We start from the raw sequence: 20446 nt of genomic DNA, 5'->3' as shown, positions 1-20446 counted from the left end.
AGACTATACATTTAGCAACATATAACATTAATAAACTCCAAGCATGTTGTAAAACACTGAGCTATACAAATTATGATCTTAATAAGATCATATACCATGAGCTGGGGAAATTATCTTTTTAAACAGATTGATTATTCCTCAAGTAATTGTAGGCATAATAATATGTATGCTGCGACAAAAATAAAGTCTTAAATTTGACTGTCTTATTGATGCTAACAGCTATAGGATGGTGACCTAGTATTTTTTTAACATGACGGCCTCTAAAATTAAATTGATTTTAGCAATATTTACAGGATGCCCAAAATTTGCTAAGTTGCTACTTTGAACATTTACTAAAACTGATTCCTACCATCAATTCAATTAAATTTTATATTTAATTAAATTTACCAAGCGGGCACCTAACTATGTGTAAAGGACTGGGCCAGGGACCGTGCAGAACAAGGACAAGTAGAACACTAGCCTGGATTTCAGAAGCTCACAGATACCACGCTCACATGAACCACGTACACACAAGCTATACACTAATTACTACCTTGAACATTCCTAGTTTTTAAACTTCTACACCTTGCTTTAGATTATCTGCATTCAGTTGACATATAACATGGACATGGATATCTTGAGGAAAAAAAGCTGTAGCATTGAAATTTAAGTATGCTGTGACTCTCCAAGTAACCTATTTAAAAAGTCTAACTGAAAGTCTCCTTTCAACGTAAATACTAAAAATACACATCCTGCAACTAAGCAATTTTATGATCGTGAACTGGCACAATGGTACGAAAACATTTTATAATGAAACAATCTGATATCTACTTAACTCCCTCTATACAACTTTATTCATATGCTAAGGAAGCAACCTTGTCATGTGGTTACAAAAACTCATGAAAATATTTTTAAAAATGTAACACTTATGGGGCACTGAAGAATGTATCTAAACTTAACATTTAAAATGACTTATAGGACTTCCCTGGCGGCACAGGGGTTAAGAATCCGCCTGCCAATGCAGGGTACACGGGTTCGAGCCCTGGCCCGGGAAGATCCCACATGCCACACGGAGCGACTAAGCCCGTGCGCCACAACTACTGAGCCCACGCTCTAGAGCCCGTGAGCCACAACTACTGAGCCTGCATGCCCCAACTACTGAAGCCTGTGCACCTAGAGCCCATGCTCTGCAACAAGAGAAGCCACCGTAACGAGAAGCCCGTGCACCGCAACAAAGAGTAGCCCCCGCTCACCACAACTAGAGAAAGCCCAAACACAGCTACAAAGACCCAACGCAGCCAAAGGTAAAAATTTGTTAATAAAAATAATAAAATAAAATGACGTAAAACACCGATCTTTACACGTATACCTCATTATTTATATTTTTATTTTCAGAAAAAAACTTATAAATAGTTCACTTAAGTATATTTCTCACTAGTTAAATCACAATTCACTTTATATTTAATTAGCTTACATCCAGAAACGGTACTTTTCCTGTATATCATTTTCTTAAAAAGCAAAACATTTTATTTTCAGTAGAAAAAAATTTACATATGAAATCCAAAGGCAATAATTTCAGTAAAAATGGAAATCAACCACCGTATCTTTTCTTGAGTTCTTCAACAGAATTAGCATTCAATCCTGATTTGTCTATGTGATTGAATAATACACGTGCAACTGGAAAAGAAAAACAAATTCATTTTAATCTCCATTTTTAAAAAGTAAAGCAAAAATTAAAGGGAGTAATCAAATCTGTTAAATATTTTTTACATTATAAAGCAATCATTAGGATTACTTATAAATTCTAATTCAGATATTTAAAAAGCCAACCTGAGAACAGAAAACTATACAGCAGTCCAATGATGTTTCTTAGCAGAATATTTTGCTTTGGCAGTAAAAAATTTCCCCTACATCCTCAATGACATTAACTTTGCAGATGAAACATAATTCATTCTGTACTACCCTAAAGATTTTTGACCTGTGTAACAAGTATACTTTTACTTATTTAATATTCCAATTAACTCTTTCAAAACTTAAATCATTTTATTTTAAAAGAAAAATTTATATCACTACTATAAATGAAAAATTAGCAATAACATTCACAAAAGTCATGTTTGATGGGCAAGCTGTACATTTTTATAATAACAATTAAAAGTTAAAAAAAGATTTGCTTATGAGTCATTTAATATCTTTCACACCACTGAAATGGCTGGTCTACACTCAACACTATGGAAAACGCTATTATAGTTCACACATTCCTCAACATTAAAACTAGCTAACAGTTTTTAATAATAATGACAATAATAAAAGACAACAACAGCTACTATTTATTGAATATTAAGTTACATGCCAGGAACCACTGTAAGTGTTTCCCATGTTTAACTTAGTGGACAGTGGTGACCCCACCAAGACAGCACTGTTGGTAGGCCAGTCTGAAGGACCAACTCACATTCTTTGAGCACACTTCAAGTTATCCCATCATAGTGGCAAGAAATCCATTCACTCATGCACTTATACTAAGAGGTTATTATGTACTAAGCACCGTTCTACACGCTGAGGCCTAGAGAACAAGGTAGACCAAGTTCCTGCTGTCATGGAGCTTCCATTCTATTAGGGAGAGAGAAATAATAAACAAATACTTAAAATACTGTCAGCTCGTTCTGTATTATGAAGAAAAATAAAGCGAGGTAAGACGACAGAGGGTGATAAGGAAAGGGAGGCAGGCAGTATTGTGAGTAGGCCTGTGAGGAAAGGTGTCTCTGAGGAGGTGACTATTAGGTGGAAACTGCATGAAGTGAGGAAGAGGCAGGGGAGGATAGTCTAGGCTGAGGGGTAAGTCAAACACAAAGACCCTGAGGCTATAAGAAGTTTGGTAATTTGGTATATTAAAAAGACACAAAGTCAGTGAGGTGGGGCAGAATGACTAAAAAAAGTGATAAAAAATGAGGTCTGCATTCAACTGAATGCAGATAATACTTTCAGGGACTGTTTCTGATTAAAGATTAAGCAGAAACTTCTTTTGGTTTACCCCTATTAGGAATCTCTCTAAATTACATGTCCACTTCCCTAAGTTCAACATACAGAGTATTTTTCTTAGTGATTCAGATTCAATGTCGCTGCTACATACATAAAGAAGAAACAGAAAAGGAGCCCAAAGTATGTTTAGTCCACAAAGTATCTGAAAATCATAGTTTTTGCTATTTTTAAAACTAAAAAACTGGTACTCCTGCATTCTAATGATTTTTCTCTTTTTCCTAAAACTACAGTATAGCCTTAAAACTCCAAGTACAACTGACCCTTGAAAAACACAGGTTTCAACTGCACAGATCCACTCAAAGGCAGATATTTTTCAATAGTAAACACTACAGTACTACATGATCCACGGTTGGCTGAATCTGTGAATGAGGAACCTCACATCCTGTGGACCGACTATAAAACTGTACGTGGATTTTCAACTGTGTGGAGGGTTGGCGCCCCTAACTCCCATGTTGCTCAAGGGTCAATTGTAATTGAAGTTTCTCCATAGTTTGATTTTACTTAAATTAGGGTTCCCCAAAACTGACATTTTATGCCAAAGACTGAGATGTAGAAATAAACAAGGGATCTAACTCTTCAGGCTCATCACCTGCCTCTTTCTACCCTCTAACTCTACAATCCAGCCACACTGCACTCCTTTTAATTTTCTGAGCTCAATTTGCTCTCTTCTGCCTCAAAACCTCTGCACATTCCCACCTCCTTCATCTGACTCCTGCACTTTCTTGAGAATTCAGCTTAAATCAAAGAAACTCAAGGAAATTAGCTCAAAAAAATGGGTGAGACCTCCGATGCACCCACGCCCGGTTGCAAGCTCCTGTGGCAGGAACCCTGCACGAGTTCCATCATGCCAGGAGCTCAACCATTATGCTATCACTGCGTTTTCAAGTAGAAGAGCCCAGAACACCTCGGTTTAACTCCTGGGTCTGGCTTCCTAGCTATGGAACCTTGGTCAAGTTCCTTACCTGTGTATGCTTCAGTTTCCTCCTTTGTAAAACCAAAATGATAATCATACCTACACCTCACAAAGTTGTTGTCAGGATCAAAAAATTTAACTTTACTTAAATCTAATAGTAATTCAATTTAATTAGCTTAATTGTAATTAATTTAATTGTACATTCAATAAATATTTGCTATCATTTGCTGAATAAAGGAACACACAAGAATAAAGAGATATGAAAAAGCTTTCTTCACAGAACTCACTTTTCTTCTCAGGTTCTGACATAAACATCACTGCCATATCAAACCTTCTTAGCTCAGAAAGTCTTTGTAAGATTTCAAAGATGAGTGATGGCTTTTCTTTCCTGAAATAATCCAAATAAAAAAACAAACGATCAATTAAAAGCAGCTCATTCAGTCTGCTTACTAAAATAATATTTCTAATATATATAAATAAGGTCTTCATGTATCATTTTCCCCTGCATACTGTCTATATTTTAAGTGCCCGAATGAAGAATTTTATCAAGTCAACTGAAAAAATTGTAATATTCTTAAATGTGTGGCACAGCACAGATGTTATTAATCTGCTATAATATTTGCCACTTCCATATTCTAAAAAAGTTTTAAGTCATTTTTCCTCCTAATCACTTCCTTTTTCATTGTTTGTACTTGTCATCTCTTTACAACTTATGCAACAGCTAAATTTACAAGAGAGCTAATTTTGCTATACGAAAGGTAATAGGACATGAAAAAGAACGAATTTCCCAAATCACTAGAAACAGCTGAGCATTACAACATGAAAGCATAACTAAACTTACTTACTCAATGTAAAAGTCATGCAGAATTTTAATGATATGGTTGAATACATCTGGATCTAGATTTTTCTGAAACAGCTTGGGGTACAAGGATGGTTCAATTTGCTTGGGAAAAATATAAGGTGTTAGAAAATTCAATTATGGCAACATTCCCAATCACAAATTATTTATATAATAATTGCTTAGTTCAACATAGTAAAAAATAACTATTATGCATTAGTATTCAATGAATAATAATGGAGTCACACTGAAATGTAACTATGATAGAAGAATGAAAGTTAGAGGCACTATAAAATAATCACTCTGTTCAAGACAGAGAAAAATCTCATGGGGAGATGTGTACTACCCAACAGAAACAGGAAATGAAAGAGAGCTCTCAAGGACCAATAAAAAGAATTAGAGAGTTTAAAAAATAGAACTACTTGAAAAAGACAATGCTAAAAATCCATTATTTGGTAAATTTCATATGAGTTAATTCTTTTTCTTGAGCAAATAAAAGCTCATTTTCAGGAAACTGACAGCCTAACTATTGCAAGCATTGCTTGGCACACAGAAGGCACTCAATGTATTTTAGCTTCTTTCCTCATCTTGAAGGATGAAGAATTAAGTTTAAGTCATGATGTATGAAATTAGATTAAGTTATTTTAGAAAACAAAATTTAACACAGAACCTTTTTCAGAGGTTCACTGGTTGCAAATATTTAAAATGGTCTGACCAGGCTGATATACGTATCAGGCAAGGGATAAGAGCATTTTCTACAATCATATTATAAGCAAATATAGTACTATTATTATATAGTGACCAAAGAAGTTCTTTGACCTCTAACTTACAGGAGAACTACCAGCTTCCTCCCTCTTACCTTCAAATATTGATACAACATATCTGGAGAATTTTTCAGTTGTCTGAAATCAGATTCAAGCTGAAATGAGTTTGTAGGAACTGGAGGAAGAGCAGTCCTGATAAACTGAGCAGGTGTTTTTTCTACCTCTATAGAAATCTTCTCACTGAAAGTCTGACATACATCCTTTTTCAAATTGACTTCAGGTCTGAAATATTTCAGAAGCATCAAACAATTAGAAAAGAACCACAGGGCTTCTCTGGTGGCGCAGTAGTTAAGAATCTGCCTGCCAATGCAGGGGACACAGGTTTGATCCCTGGCCTGGGAAGATCCTACATGCCGCGGAGCAACTAAGCCCGTGCGCCACAACTACTGAGCCTGTGCTCTAGAGCCCGTGAGCCACAAATACTGAGCCCACATGCCACAACTACTGGAGCCCACGTGCCTAGAGCCCGTGCTCTGTAACAAGAGAAGCCACCTCAATGAGAAGCCTGTGCACTGCAACAAAGAGTAGAGAAAGCCCGCAAGCAGCAATTAAGACCAAAGGCAGCCAAAAATCAATAAATAATAATAATAAAAAAGAAAAACAAAGAGAAGAACCACAAATAGTCAAAGCTTATATAAGGAAACATCAACAGAGATTTTTAAATTTCTGACTTTATTAATACTGTATTATCTATTTATATTCTGCCAGTAGTAAATTCTTTCAGCTGATAATATATGTATACTTTTGGCAAGACAGATTATACTTGTGCAAATTTTCAGATGCTGGTTACGTAATGACTATTCTCATTAGCTGGGCTAATAGCCTGGCCACCTTTTGACAAAACATTTCTATACACTGCATTATTATATCACATATACTCACAAGTCAACATTTCACTCTGAATTATGTGAATTACCACAGTTTCAAGAAAGATTCCAAGAAGGAAGAAATGCTTCCTCCTTTAAAAAAAAAAAACTGCCTAAAGTTTTCCCACAATCTATGTCACTGTAAACAACTACTAAAGTTCAAAGTTTAAAAAAAAACCTTTTAATAGGACTGTTGAGTAGCAATGCAAAAATATATGAATAAAATTTCAACACCCCAAAGTAAACTACTAAACTATGTCTTTTATATTCTCACCATTAAGAAAATGCATGACTTTTTGAAAAATTCCAAACAAAATTTAAAGAGCCCATGAATATCTTAAATATTAATGGCTAGAATAATGATAATGCTTAAATTCTACATTGTTTATGAAGCTTCCCTATAAAAAATTAAAAATCCTGAATGACAAAGTGAAACATATTTACTGAACTTCTAGAAAAGAAAATGCACAAAATCAATTTGTTCAATATACTTTCATCACTGTTTGCAGATGACATGATACTATACATAGAAAATCCTAAAAATGCTGTCAGAAATCTACTAGAGCTCATCAATTAATTCAGTAAAGTTGCAGGATACAAAATTAATACACAGAAATCTCCTGCATTCCTATATACTAACAACGAAAGATCTGACAGTGAAATTAAGGAAACACTCCCATTTACCACTGCATCAAAAAGAATAAAATACCTAGGAATAAACCTACCTAAGGAGACAAAAGACCTCTACTGTGAAAACTATAAGATGCTGATGAAAGAAATCAGAGATGACACAGATGGAAGGATATACCATGTTCTTGGATTGGAAAAATCAATACTGTCAAAATGACTATACTACCCAAGGCAATCTACAGATTCAATGCAATCCCTATCAAATTACCAATGGCATTTTTCACAGAACTAGAGCAAAAAATTTTTAATTTATATGGAAACACAAAAGACCCTGAATAGCCAAAGCAATCTTGAGAAAGAGAAACAGAGCTGGAGGAATCAGACTCCCTGACTTCAGACTATACTACAAAGCTAGAGTAATCAAAACAGTACAGTACTGGCACAAAAACAGAAATACAGATCAATAAAATAGGCTAGAAAGCCCAGAAATAAATTCACACACCTATGGTCAACTATCTACGACAAAGGAGGCAAGGCTATACAATGGAGAAAAGACAGTCTCTTCAATAAATGGTACTGGGAAAACTGGACAGCTACATGTAGGAGAATAAAATTAGAACATTCTCTAATACCATACACAAAAATAAACTCAAAATGGATCAAAGAACTAAATGTAAGCCTGTATACTATAAAACTCTTAGAGGAAAACACAGGCAGAACACTCTTTGACATAAACTGCAGTAATATCTTTTCTGATCCACCTCCTAGTATAATGAAAATAAAAACAAAAATAAACAAATGGGACCTAATTAAACTTAAAAGTTTCTGCACAGCAAAGGAAACCATCAACAAAACGAAAAGAAACCACAGAATGGGAGAAAATATTTGCAACCGAAGCAAATGACAAGGGATTAATCTCTAAAATATACAAACAGCTCATGCAGCTCTATGTCTAAAAAACAAACAACCCAATCAAAAAATGGGCAGAAGATCTAAACAGACATTTCTCCAAAGATGACATACAGATGGCCAAAATGCACATGAAAAGATGGTCAACATCACTAATTATCAGAGAAATGCAAATCAAAACTACAGTGAGATATCACCTCACACCAGTCAGAATGGCCATCAACAAAAAATCTACAAACAATAAATACTGGAGAGGGTGTGGAGAAAAGGGAACCCTCCTACACTGGTGATGGGAATGTAAATTGGTACAACTGCTATGGAGAACAGTATGGAGGTTCCTTAAAAAACTTAAAACAGAACTACCATATGATCCAGCAATCCCATTCCTGGGCATATATCTGGAGAAAACGATAATCTGAAAGGATACATGCACCCCAATGTTCACTGCAGCACTATTTACAACAGCCAAGACATGGAAGCAACCTAAATTTCCATCGAAAGAGGAATGGATAAGTAAGATGTGGTACATACACATAATGGAATATTACTCAGCCATAAAAAAGAATGAAACAATGCCATTTACAGCAACATGGATGGACCTAGAGATTATCATACTAAGTGAATTAAGTCAAAGACAAATATCATATGATATCACTCATACGTGGAATCTAATTTTTTTAAAAAAGATATAAATGAACTTATTTATAAAACAGAAACAGACTTACAGATATTGAAAACAAACTTATCGTTACCAGAGGGGAAATGTGGAGGGGAGGGATAAATCAGGAGCTTGAGATGAACATACAAAAACTACTATATATAAGATAAATAAGCAACAAGGACCTACTGTATAGCACAGGGAACTCTACTCAATATTCTGTGATAATCTATATTGAGAAAGAATCTAAAAAAGAATGAATATATGTATATGTGTAACTGAATCACTTTGCTATATACCTGAAACTAACACAACATTGTAAATCAACTATACTCCAATAAAATTAAAATATATTTTTTTAAAAAGATACTTTCTCTTATTTCTAAAGTCCTCAGTGTGGTAAAGGAATAGTGATCATTCCTTCAGCAAAACCTCTCTTACAGTTAAAAGAAAAACTACAATGTAAAGTTGGATAGTTCAAAAAACTATGTGGATGAGTACAAACCAGAAGTCTCATGAGCAATATCTATTTTCTAGTGGGATTACTGCCATTCTAGATGACTATCAGATAAAAGTATTTCTACTCACTGCAGAGCTGAAGTATCACTGATTTCTTCTATTTTCAATACTTTTGCTTTGGGGATATCACTTGTGGGCAAAAGGTCATCTTGGCTTGAGTTCTTCTTACTTGTGCCAGCGGTAGCTGTTACCTTTGCTGGATTAATAGGATTACGCTCTGGAGCAGCAGCAGTAGTGGTGCTATCTGGCACATCAACAGTCTGTATCAAATTACCAGTTTCTTCAATGATAAGCTTCTTGAGTGGTTTCTAAAACAATTAAAATCAATTATTTGCATCAACATACAAAGGTTTCCTATTTTAGGGACACAGATTAAAAGGTTACAGTGTTTTTACAGCCAATATCCCAGTTGTAAGTAAATTCAATTTGGAGTCATACTGCCGGACTACTACCATATGTAGGTCTAAATGGGGGAAAGAAGATGCATATATAAATAATTACAAGGCAATGGAATATGCATTATAAAAGGTACAGGTACAAAGTGCTAAAAGAACAGAGGAAGGAAGATAAAAATTGACATCGGGGGGCTTCACAGAAAAAGTACCCAGGAATGGCAGTGTTGAAGAGTATGGCATGGTCAGTGGAAAGGTAAGAAGTCCAGTAGAGCTGGTGCAAGGGGAGGAGAGGTGGAGACAGAGCCTGAAAGGCTGCTTAAAGGCAGCTTATAAAGGGACTTGTGTGCTGTATCAAGGAGTTCGAAGTTTATCCTAGAGGCAACAAAGCCAAGAAAAAAAATATGACCAAGTGACATCAGTATTGTGGGCTGAAGGCAAGTAGAACAAGGCCAGGCAATAACCTGCATTCTGTGTGAAAGAAAAGATCCTGCATGCCACAACGAAGATCCTGCAACTAAGATCTGATGCAGCCAAATAAGTAAATGAATATTTTTAAAAAACAAAAACCTAACTGCATCCTCTAACTGCTGGATAAAACCAGCCTAGAATTAAAGATTTGCCAAATAATTTACACAAAGTTGGTAAGTACCTGACCACAATAATGGTTTTTAATTTATTAAAATAAATAGCATTCACTATTTATTTCAATCATAACAGGTGGCAAATATTTTCAATTTCTTCCTAAGTTTACACATAATACTCTTTGCTTTTTAATAAAAGACGTTCTTCAGTATACTCTAAGTTTTCATTCCAACTGTACAGTTGAATTTTAAATCAGAAAGCTGTAAATATAAAAACTTTTGACATATATACTAAACTCAGTGTTAAAACCAGGCATTCCATTAGCATAACTAAGAAAAGACCTAATGGTAACAACTGAGTGTTACTAGATGAATGTACATAAATAAAAAAGCTATTAAAGTCTGTTAACAGAATCCCGTTAGCGGTTCTATCTTTAAGGATAATCGTGTTAATCTAAGGCCTTTGCTTTGCTGATAACTATCAACACCAATAGTTTTCTATCAAGATATTGACCAAGAATGGATATGTGTTAGTGTTAAAAAATAGTGTTAAAGAACAGACTATAAAAAATAGACTATAACTACTGAATTGTATCAATGCAGTTCCATTTAAAACCAAATCCTTTCATTGACAACAGAGGTGTAAACATGATCCTAGTTAATGAATTTCCTAACAGATGATCTCTTTCAGGGTAGACCAGTGGCTACTGAGAGCTGCTAAATGCTACTGATGGCTGGGAGGGATGAGGGGATGACAGTATGCTGGTAACAGGAGTGAAACACAAAAGATACCACTACAGTTGAAAGATGTAAGAAAACATGAAAGGATCAATTCATCTCTTTTTAAATTAAGATTTAGAAGCATACATTTTATTTAACTCTATATTATACCATTTCAAGAAAAAGAAAAGAGAAATAAGAATAAACAGAGGGCTTCCCTGGTGGCACAGTGGTTAAGAATCCACCTGCCAATGCGGGGGACATGGGTTTGAGCCCTGGTCCGGGAAGATTCCACATGCCGCGGAGCAACTAAGCCCATGCGCCACAACTACTGAGCCTGCACTCTAGAGCCCGTGAGCCACAACTAATGAGCCCACGAGCGGCAACTACCGAAACCCACGCACCTAGAGCCGGTGCTCCACAACAAGAGAAGCCACAGCAATGAGGCGCCCGCGCACCGCAACGAAGAGTAGCCCCCACTTGCCGCAACTAGAGAAAGCCTGCGTGCAGCAACAAAGACCCAGCACAGCCAAAAATAAATAAATAAAATTATTTTTTAAAAAAAAGAATAAACAGAAAAGGAGAAAGAGACAAAGGAGACCAAGCAGAAAGGTGAATTTCTGATATGGAGAAACAGGAAAACGAAAAAAATAAAATATTTTAGTGGAGACCAAGAGATCAGGACAAACTCTCATTTACTACCATCCTACCTAGGAACCCCAGGCCCAGCTGACCTACATTACTGCTCTCCTACAGTCTCTCTATAGAAGATATATTAACAGTACTCCCCGCTGCAAACCCTCAAGCACAGGACACCCCAACCGAGCCTCTCGCTTGAATAAAGTAACCCCAGGACTCTTTTTTCTCCACCTCCTGGGCCTTCCTTTCTTTCCTTACCACTTTCCTCAGTGTCCAGGTGGCCTCACACATATATGACTGAAAAGGAAATTAACATTTGTTTTATGTGAAACTGCCTTAGCATTATTGGACATTATTTCCTTTGATCTCAAATAACCTGTGAGTTATTCTCAACTTAAGGAGAAAAAGTAAGAATCACACAGGGTTCACACTCGCCTAAAATTTTAAAGCTTATGAAATGGGGCTCAAATCAACTCAAAAGCATCATACCAAACTGCACCCACTATTTTTAAAATAATGTCCACTTTTTAAATGGAGACCTATTACAAAAATAAATAGCAATTTTTTTCCCCTTCCCACTAGGATACTGATTTTGTTTCTGTTGGATCAGTTACAAAATGGTTTACCCCAGATCTCTCAATTCATGAAGGTGTTCTGTTTTGAGATCCAGCCGCAAAAGATTCAAATTTATGTTGCATTTTCACAGCTATTAACATAAACTGATTTTTAAACTGAGGGAGAAGAGAACCCAACAGATTTATAAAAGCTGTTTAGGGTATACTGGCCATGGGACATTCTTCCATACACAGATATCTGATTTACCACATGGTAATGTCTTTATAATTATGGACAGCAAAAGTCTGACAAAGGCTTTGTTTTTAACTTTTGAATTAACTTCTGTGACAAAGTTTTACAAAGAGATAAAAGTTTAAATCACATGGGATTAAACATTTAATCACCTTTATTGTTAAGTATAGAATAATAGCAAGTGAATATGATGTATAAAAATGAACATGATATATGAAAATGTATGAAAGCAACTAAGATTTATGCCTGGCACATGAAACAATTATTATCTCAGAAAATTCAAGAATAAAGTCAAAATAAGAACCCAAGAAAAATATTAAACAAAGAATTCCTCTATCTCTTACTAACTTGAACTATGAGCTTGGCAAAACACAGAACTTTCTTTGCCTCACCTTCTTCCTTTGTAAAAGGAGGATAAAAATATCTGCTCCGACTTTCTTGTAAAGTTATTATCTCTCTCAAAGCATCATCCATGCATAACAGTTACTTCTAGGGTGTAGGGAGATCATGATCAGTGAGGGGCACACAGGGAGATTTTTGGAGGCGCTGATACCTTTCAATTTTTTGACCTGGTTGGTGGTTTCACAGATGTTCAATTTATTTTTTAAATCTTAATTTGTTCTGTATACTTTTCTATATGCATTTTATCTTTCATAATTTCTATATATAATACCATGTAAATGTTAGAAATTACCATAGAGTCACACACTATATAGATATATATATATATATAAACAAAACAAACCACTGAATTTTACCAGCTACTCTTTCTGTTCCAATATTGCAGGAAAAAACTGGCTTTGTTGGATTTAATGAAAAACAGTATTGCATACCAAAAACAATGTGCAGTGTATATTCTTAAGAATAACTCTGGGGCTTCCCTGGTGGCGCAGTGATTGAGAGTCGGCCTGCTAATGCAGGGGACGTGGGTTTGTGCCCTGGTCCGGGAAGATCCCACATGCCGCGGAGCGGCTGGGCCCGTGAGCCATGGCCACTGAGCCTGTGCGTCTGGAGAGACCACAGCAGTGAGAGGCCTGCGAACCGCAAAAAAAAAAAAAAAAAAAAAAAAAAAGAAGAATAACTCTGCCTGTACAGGCAATACCTTGGAGATATTGCAGGTTCAGTCACAGACCACCACAATAAAGTGAATATTGCAAAAAACCAAGTCACATAAATCTTTTGGTTTCTCAATGCATATAAAAGTTATGTTTACACTATACTGTACTGTTTTAAGTGTGTAATAGCATTATGTCTTAAAAAAACATACATACCTTAATAAAAAATACTTTATTGCAAAAAAATACTAACCATCATCTGAGCCTTCAGCAAGTCTTTTTGCAATAGTAACAAAGATCACTGATCACAGATCACCATAACAAATATGATAGTAATGAAAAAGTTTGAAATATTGCAAAAATTACCAAAATGTGACACAAAGACATGAAGTAAGAAAATGCTATTGGAAAAATGGCGCTGATAGACTTGCTCAGCACAGGGTTGCCACGAACCTTCAATCTGTAAAAAACGCAGTATCTGCAAAGTGCAATAGAACAAGGTATGCCTGTACTAGATTTTTGCCAAAGTGCTAACTTTAGATCAAACCCCACAGAAGATGCAAGACTACTGTAATAAAATCCCAACCTCAAATAATAGTATTAGAAATATTTAATTACCAAATGTAAAACAGCTCCAAATTCCTTTACAGCCAGAAAATATGTAGAAATATTTAGTGTTAAATTAAAAGTCGCTTTAAAAAGTTACCCCAGGACTTTAAACAGCTCAATTTTCCCCAATTTGATTATGCCAATATTCCTAAGAAGTATTTTTTAAAGATTCTAAAAATGGCTCTTGGAAGAGATTTCAACATTTCTTTTCAGAGTCTACTAACTCAACATTTGTTTTCAGCTCTTATTAATAGAACGCTGATATTTAAATAGCAAGGGAAAAAATTAAAGGGCTTTACTTACAGTTGATCCAAGATGAGGTGGATTATCAATGGGTTTTATCACGTTTTGCCTTTGAGTAGAATCAAGAAAGACATCATCCCAGTGTCCTTTCTCAATTAATTCCTTGAAAATAAATTTGTAATCATGACTATCAAAATATGCTCAAGTTAATCACGCAACAAATAAACGTGTTTATGCTTCAGAAAATAAGACCATATTTTGGTGGAAAGAATGCATACCTTTTTAATTTTGGAAAGTTCAGTCACTGCCTGCTTATTTCCAGGTTCCAGAAGTAAAACAGTTTCAAAATCTAAAATGAATTTTTAAGAAATATAATAAATTAGTGAAAATACTTTATGGAGTTCGAGAAATTATCTATTTAGTTAGTAACCCCATATTTATCTCAAGAAGTTTTACTCAGGATGCTAGGAAACTGGTGAGCAGTAATAAGAACTAACATTTACCAACTGCTATTCTAGTTGCTTTATATGAATCCTCATGTAACCATGACTACAACTCCACTTTACAGTGAAACAACTGAGGCCTTGATCTAGAGGTCATCTAACTTACCAAAACTCACACTGTTAACAAACGACAGGGTAGTCACCAAACATAAGACAGAATCTAAGAGAATCCCAGATAATGGAATATTATTAAGCCTTAAAAAGGAATCAAAGTCTGATATATGCTACAACATGGATGAGCCTTAGAGACGTGCTAAGGGAAACAAGCCAGACACGAAAGGACAACTGCTGTATGATTCTATTCACATGAGGTACTAGAATAGTCAAATTCAGAGACAGAAAGTAGAATGTTGATTACCAGGGGCTGGAGGAAGGGGGAATGGAGAGTTATTGTCAGAAGGGTAGAATGCTCAGAATGGAATGATGGAAAAGTTCTGGCGATGTGTAATGCTGATGGCTGAACAACAACGTGAGTGTACTCAACGCCACCGAACCGTACACTTAAAAATGGTGAAAACAGCCAATTTTATGTTATGTCTATTTTACCATAATAAAAAAATGCATGGGCTACAGCTGAAGCCAGACTTAAACTGCCAGATTTAAATGAACATTCAAAACACAAAGGCTGAAAACCAATTATGTAAGTATTGATGTATCAAGAAGTTAGAAAACCAGCAAATTAAGCCAAAAGACAGATGAAGGAAGGAAATAAAAAGCAGAAATATGTAAAACAGAAAACAGACAAGAGAAGTAAGTTGGTTCTTCAAAATAACTAACAGAATAAATACATAAAAGATCATGAAAAAATAAGAATAACTAGTATCAAGAAAAAAAGCAGGGGCATCACTACAGTCTCATATTATCCTCTACCTCCTGGTTGCTGACTCCCTTTTCATTCTTGCCTTTTTCTTGCTTTTTTCCTTCTCACCTATAATTCGAATTTTTCATTAATTTTGGTCAGATTGTACTGTATGCTATTAAAAGATAACCAGGTCCACTATGGAAGCTGAATTCCTTCAAATCTACAAACGTATTCATGATCTAAACTGTGAAAGAAAATGTACTTTTCTAGGTTCTGTATCCTTGAAACATGGGAAGGCTATGCAAATCTCTGCTTCTACAACAGGAGAGTCAACAGGAAGAGTGAGGGCCGGGTGTTATAAAAATAGTCTTACCTTGTTTGGCCTCATTAAGCTTTCCCAAAAATGTTCTTGCAGTTCCCCTTCTGGCAAAGGCTTTAGAATATGAGCCATCTAATAAAATAGCTTGTGTGCAGTCTTTTTCAGCCTCTTCATACCTATTAAACATGATAAAACGACCAAGTGGAAAAATGTAGCTTACAGCAAACTTCATATAAACTGAGTTTCTAATACAAAAATATACACATAATTTCAATTACCAGCTCCCAAATCTGTGTTTGAGGGAAAAGACTAATTTTTAAATTTTTTATTCTCACCAAATTTTGGAATCATCTGGTGAGGAGAGAGAAGGTATCAGATTAAGGGAAAGTCAGGAATGAGTCTGCTGGAAGGATGAAATTAATGATGATAAAATATGAGTAGAGCAGACAAAAGAACACCACTGCTAGCAGTGTACCTCCCCTCCAACTCTCAGTATGTACAGGTACTATAATAAAAATTATAACTGGCATTAAATCTCCAAACTTCATTAATATTTACCCACAGTACACATCACCTAAGGAAAACAGCACACCAGAACTCAGGGTCCATTATATACGTGAAAGCACACCATCTACTACTTTTCATAAATTCTACTCAGTCATGCAACCAGCAATTAATTCAGTCTGAATACTGCTTTATGACAACAAAAAGCTAAGAAAAGCTAAAAAAAAAACCAAACAATAGAAAAAACTTGAGACCCTCATATATATTAAAATGACATTAATGAATTATTGTGAATTTATTGGGCATAATAATGGTATTGTGGTTATGTATGAAACATCCTTTAGGGATGAAATCTCATAATGTCTCTGATTTGCTTTACAATAATTCGGGGGGAAAACAGCTGAAACAGATATGACAAAAAAGGTATGGCTAGTGAACACTAGATGACTTGGTACATAGAGTTTATTACGAAAAGTTTCATAATAACAAATATTTTTTTAAAAAAGAATCTTCTGTGATCACATTCTTCCCAAGGCCTAAGTGAATGCCATTCTACCTTCAAAACAATACCTAGGGTGAAAAAGATTAAACACCTCTGAATTCTTTAATTCACTTTTCAGCAAGAGAAAGAACATGTTTGTGTGTGTTCGTGTCCACGCCCCAACCAGTATATTTTCTACTTGACTGATTATATCATTCTCCCATTCAAGATACTGCATGGTCCCCACATTTTTTACAATAAAGTCTGCAGAGCACGAAGTCGGGGGCTTGCATGACGCTCCAGCCTTATCTCTGCCACTGCCCCTGCATACCAGCCATCATATGGACCTCTTGTCCCTTCCAGAGGTACCATGGAATTTCCCACTCCTGTGCCTGTGAACCTGCACGAGGACACTCGACCTGTTTTTTCACCTCACTAATCATACTATCCCTTTAGATCTCGGTTCAGGTCAAACTCCTGTTTGAAAGAGTTGCTCTTTTCCTTGTTCCTCATCTAGTCTGTAATATCTGACAGCAGTCACTATGTAGCAGAGAAAACTTCTGATATTAACTGAATCTAAAAGACACACTAGAAAAAGATACAAATAAGAGTCACATAGGGAGACCTTCAAGATGGCGGAAGAGTAAGACGTGGAGATCACCTTCCTCCCCACAAATACATCAGAAATACATCTACATGTGGAACAACCCCTACAGAACACCTACTGAATGCTGGCAGAAGACCTCAGACCACCCAAAAGGCAAGAAACTCCCCACGTACCTGGGTAGGGTGAAAGAAAAAACAGAGACAAAAGAATAGGGACGGGACCTGCACCTCTGGGAGGGAGCTATGAAGGAGGAAAAGTTTCCACACACTAGGAAGCCCTTTCACTGGTGGAGATGGGGCATGGCGGGGGGAAGCATCGGAGCCACGGAGGAGAGCGCAGCCACAGGGGTGCGGAGGGCAAAGCAAAGAGATTCCCGCACAGAGGATCGGTGCCGACCAGCACTCACCAGCCCGAGAGGCTTGTCTGCTCACCTGCCGGGGCGGGCGAGGCTGGGAGCTGAGGCTCAGGCTTCGGTCGGAGCGCAGGGCGAGGACTGGGGCTGGCGGCGTGAACACAGCCTGAGGGGTCAGTGTGCCACAGCTAGACGGGAGGGAATCCGGGAAAAAGTCTGGACCTGCCTAAGAGGCAAGAGACTATGCTTTCAGGATGCGCGAGGAGAGGGGATTCAGAGCACTGCCTAAACGAGCTCCAGAGACAGGCACGAGCCATGGCTATCAGCGTGGACCCCAGAGACGGGCATGGGATGCTGAGGCTGCTACTGCAGCCACCAAGAAGCCTGTGTGCAAGCACAGGTCACTATCCACACCGCCCCTCCCAGGAACCTGTGCAGCCACCACTGCCAGGGTCCCGTGATCCAGGGACAACTTTCCCAGGAGAACGCACACGGCGCACCTCAGGCTGTTGCAACGTCACGCAGGCCTCTGCCGCCGCAGGCTCATCCCGCATCCATACCCCTCCCTCCCCCCGGCCTGAGTGAGCCAGAGTCCCCTAATCAGCTGCTCCTTTAACCCCATCCTGTCTAAGCTAAGAACAGATGTCCTCAGGTGACCTACACACAGAGGCGGGGCCAAATCCAAAGCTGAACACCGGTTGCTGTGCAAACAAAGAAGAGAAAGGGAAATCTCTCCCAGCAGCCTCAGGAGCAGCGGATTAAATCTCCACAATCAACTTGATGTACCCTGCATCTGTGGAATACCTGAAGAGACAACGAATCATCCCAAATTCAGGAGGTACACTTTGGGAGCAACGATATATTTTTTTCCTTTTTCTCTTTTTGTGAGTGTGTATGAGTATGCTTCTGTGTGTGATTTTGTCTGCACAGCTTTGCTTTTACCATTTGTCCTAGGGTTCTGTCTGTCCGTTAATTTGGGGGGTTTTTTTGTATAGTTTTTAGTATTTGTTATCATTGGTGGATTTGTTTTTTGGTTTGGTTGCTCTCTTCTTTTTCTTTTCTTATTACTTTTTAATTTTTTTATTTTAATAACTTTATTTTATTTCTTTTTTTTCCTCTCTCTTTTTTTCTCCCTTTTCTTCTGAGCCATGTGCCTAACAGGGTCTTGCTGCTCCAGCCAGGTGTCAGGCCTGTGCCTCTGAGGTGGGAGAGCCAAGTTCAGGACATTGGTCCACCAGAGACCTCTCAGATCCACGTAATATCAAACGGCGAAAGCTCTCCCAGGGATCTCCATCTCAACGTTAAGACCCAGCTCCACTCAACGGCCAGCAAGCTACAGTGCTGGACACTCTATGCCAAACAACTAGCAAGATAGGAACACAACCCCACCCATTAGCAGAGAGGCTGCCTAAAATCATAATAAGGTCACAAACACCCCAAAACACACCACCGGACACGGACCTGCCCATGAGAAAGACAAGATCCAGCCTCATCCACCAGAACACAGGCACTAGTCCCCTCCACCAGGAAGCCTACACAAGCCACTGAAACAACGTTAGCCACTTCGGGAAGACACCAAAAACAACAGGAACTACAAACCTGCAGTCTGCAAAAAGGAGATCCCAAACACAGTAAGTTAAGCAAAATGAGAAGACAGAAAAACACACAGCAGATGAAGGAGCAAGATAAAAACCCACCAGACCTAACAAATGAAGAGGAAATAGGCAGTCTACCTGAAAAAGAATTCAGAGTAATGATAGTAAAGATGATCCAAAATCTTGGAAATAGAATGGAGAAAATACAAGAAACGTTTAACAAGGACCTAGAAGAAATAAAGAGTAAACAAACAATGATGAACAACACAATAAATGAAATTAAAAATTCTCTAAAAGGAATCAATAGCAGAAAAACTGACGCAGAAGAACAGATAAGTGACCTGGAAGATAAAATAGTGGAAAAAACTACTGCAGAGCAGAATAAAGAAAAAAGAATGAAAAGAATGGATGACAGTCTCAGAGACCTCTGGAACAACATTAAATGCACCAACATTCAAATTATAGGGGTCCCAGAAGAAGAAGAGAAAAAGAAAGGGACTGAGAAAATATTTGAAGAGATTATAGTTGAAAACTTCTCTAATATGGGAAAGAAAATAGTCAATCAACGCCACGAAGCTCAGTGAGTCCCATACAGGATAAATCCAAGGAGAAACACGCCAAGACACATATTAATCACAGTATCAAAACTTAAATACAAAGAAAAAATATTAAAAGCAGCAAGGGAAACACAACAAATAACATATAAGAGAATCCCCATAAGGTTAACAGCTGATCTTTCAGCAGAAACTCTGCAGGCCAGAATGGAGTGGCAGGACATATTTAAAGTGATAAAAGGGAAAAACCTACAACCAAGATTACTCTACCCAGCAAGGATCTCATTCAGATTCGATGGAGAAATCAAAAGCTTTACAGACAAGCAAAACCTAAGAGAATTCAGCACCACCAAACCAGCTTTACAACAAAGGCTGAAGGAACTTCTCTAGGCAAGAAACACAAGAGAAAGAAAAGACCTACAATAACAAAACCAAAACAATTAAGAAAATGGTAATAGGGACATACATATCGATAACCACCTTGAATGTAAATGAATTAAATGCTCCA

At 37.1% G+C, this 20446-nt stretch overlaps 1 protein-coding gene across 2 annotated transcripts in view; it reads right to left on the bottom strand.

Moving 5' to 3' along the window:
- Positions 1 to 1349: 1349 nt before the first annotated feature.
- The window catches only part of RPAP3 (RNA polymerase II associated protein 3), a 39465-nt gene continuing 20368 nt past the window's right edge, over positions 1350 to 20446 (bottom strand). Inside the window, exons 9-16 of one of the 2 annotated variants that reach the window (XM_065887325.1) lie at positions 15900 to 16021; positions 14500 to 14570; positions 14282 to 14383; positions 9242 to 9480; positions 5626 to 5812; positions 4774 to 4871; positions 4216 to 4316; positions 1350 to 1656 (exon numbers count right to left, since the gene is read on the bottom strand). In XM_065887325.1, the coding sequence (XP_065743397.1) occupies positions 1571 to 1656; positions 4216 to 4316; positions 4774 to 4871; positions 5626 to 5812; positions 9242 to 9480; positions 14282 to 14383; positions 14500 to 14570; positions 15900 to 16021 (1006 nt within the window). In that variant the 3' untranslated portion in view covers positions 1350 to 1570. The remainder of the gene's footprint in view (positions 1657 to 4215; positions 4317 to 4773; positions 4872 to 5625; positions 5813 to 9241; positions 9481 to 14281; positions 14384 to 14499; positions 14571 to 15899; positions 16022 to 20446) is intronic. The other variant, XM_065887326.1, reaches the window with a different exon arrangement.

The sequence above is a fragment of the Phocoena phocoena genome, chromosome 11 (assembly GCF_963924675.1).
Source record: "Phocoena phocoena chromosome 11, mPhoPho1.1, whole genome shotgun sequence".
NCBI classification, from domain to species: Eukaryota; Metazoa; Chordata; class Mammalia; order Artiodactyla; family Phocoenidae; genus Phocoena; species Phocoena phocoena.
This window is presented reverse-complemented; position numbering and strand designations above follow the sequence as displayed.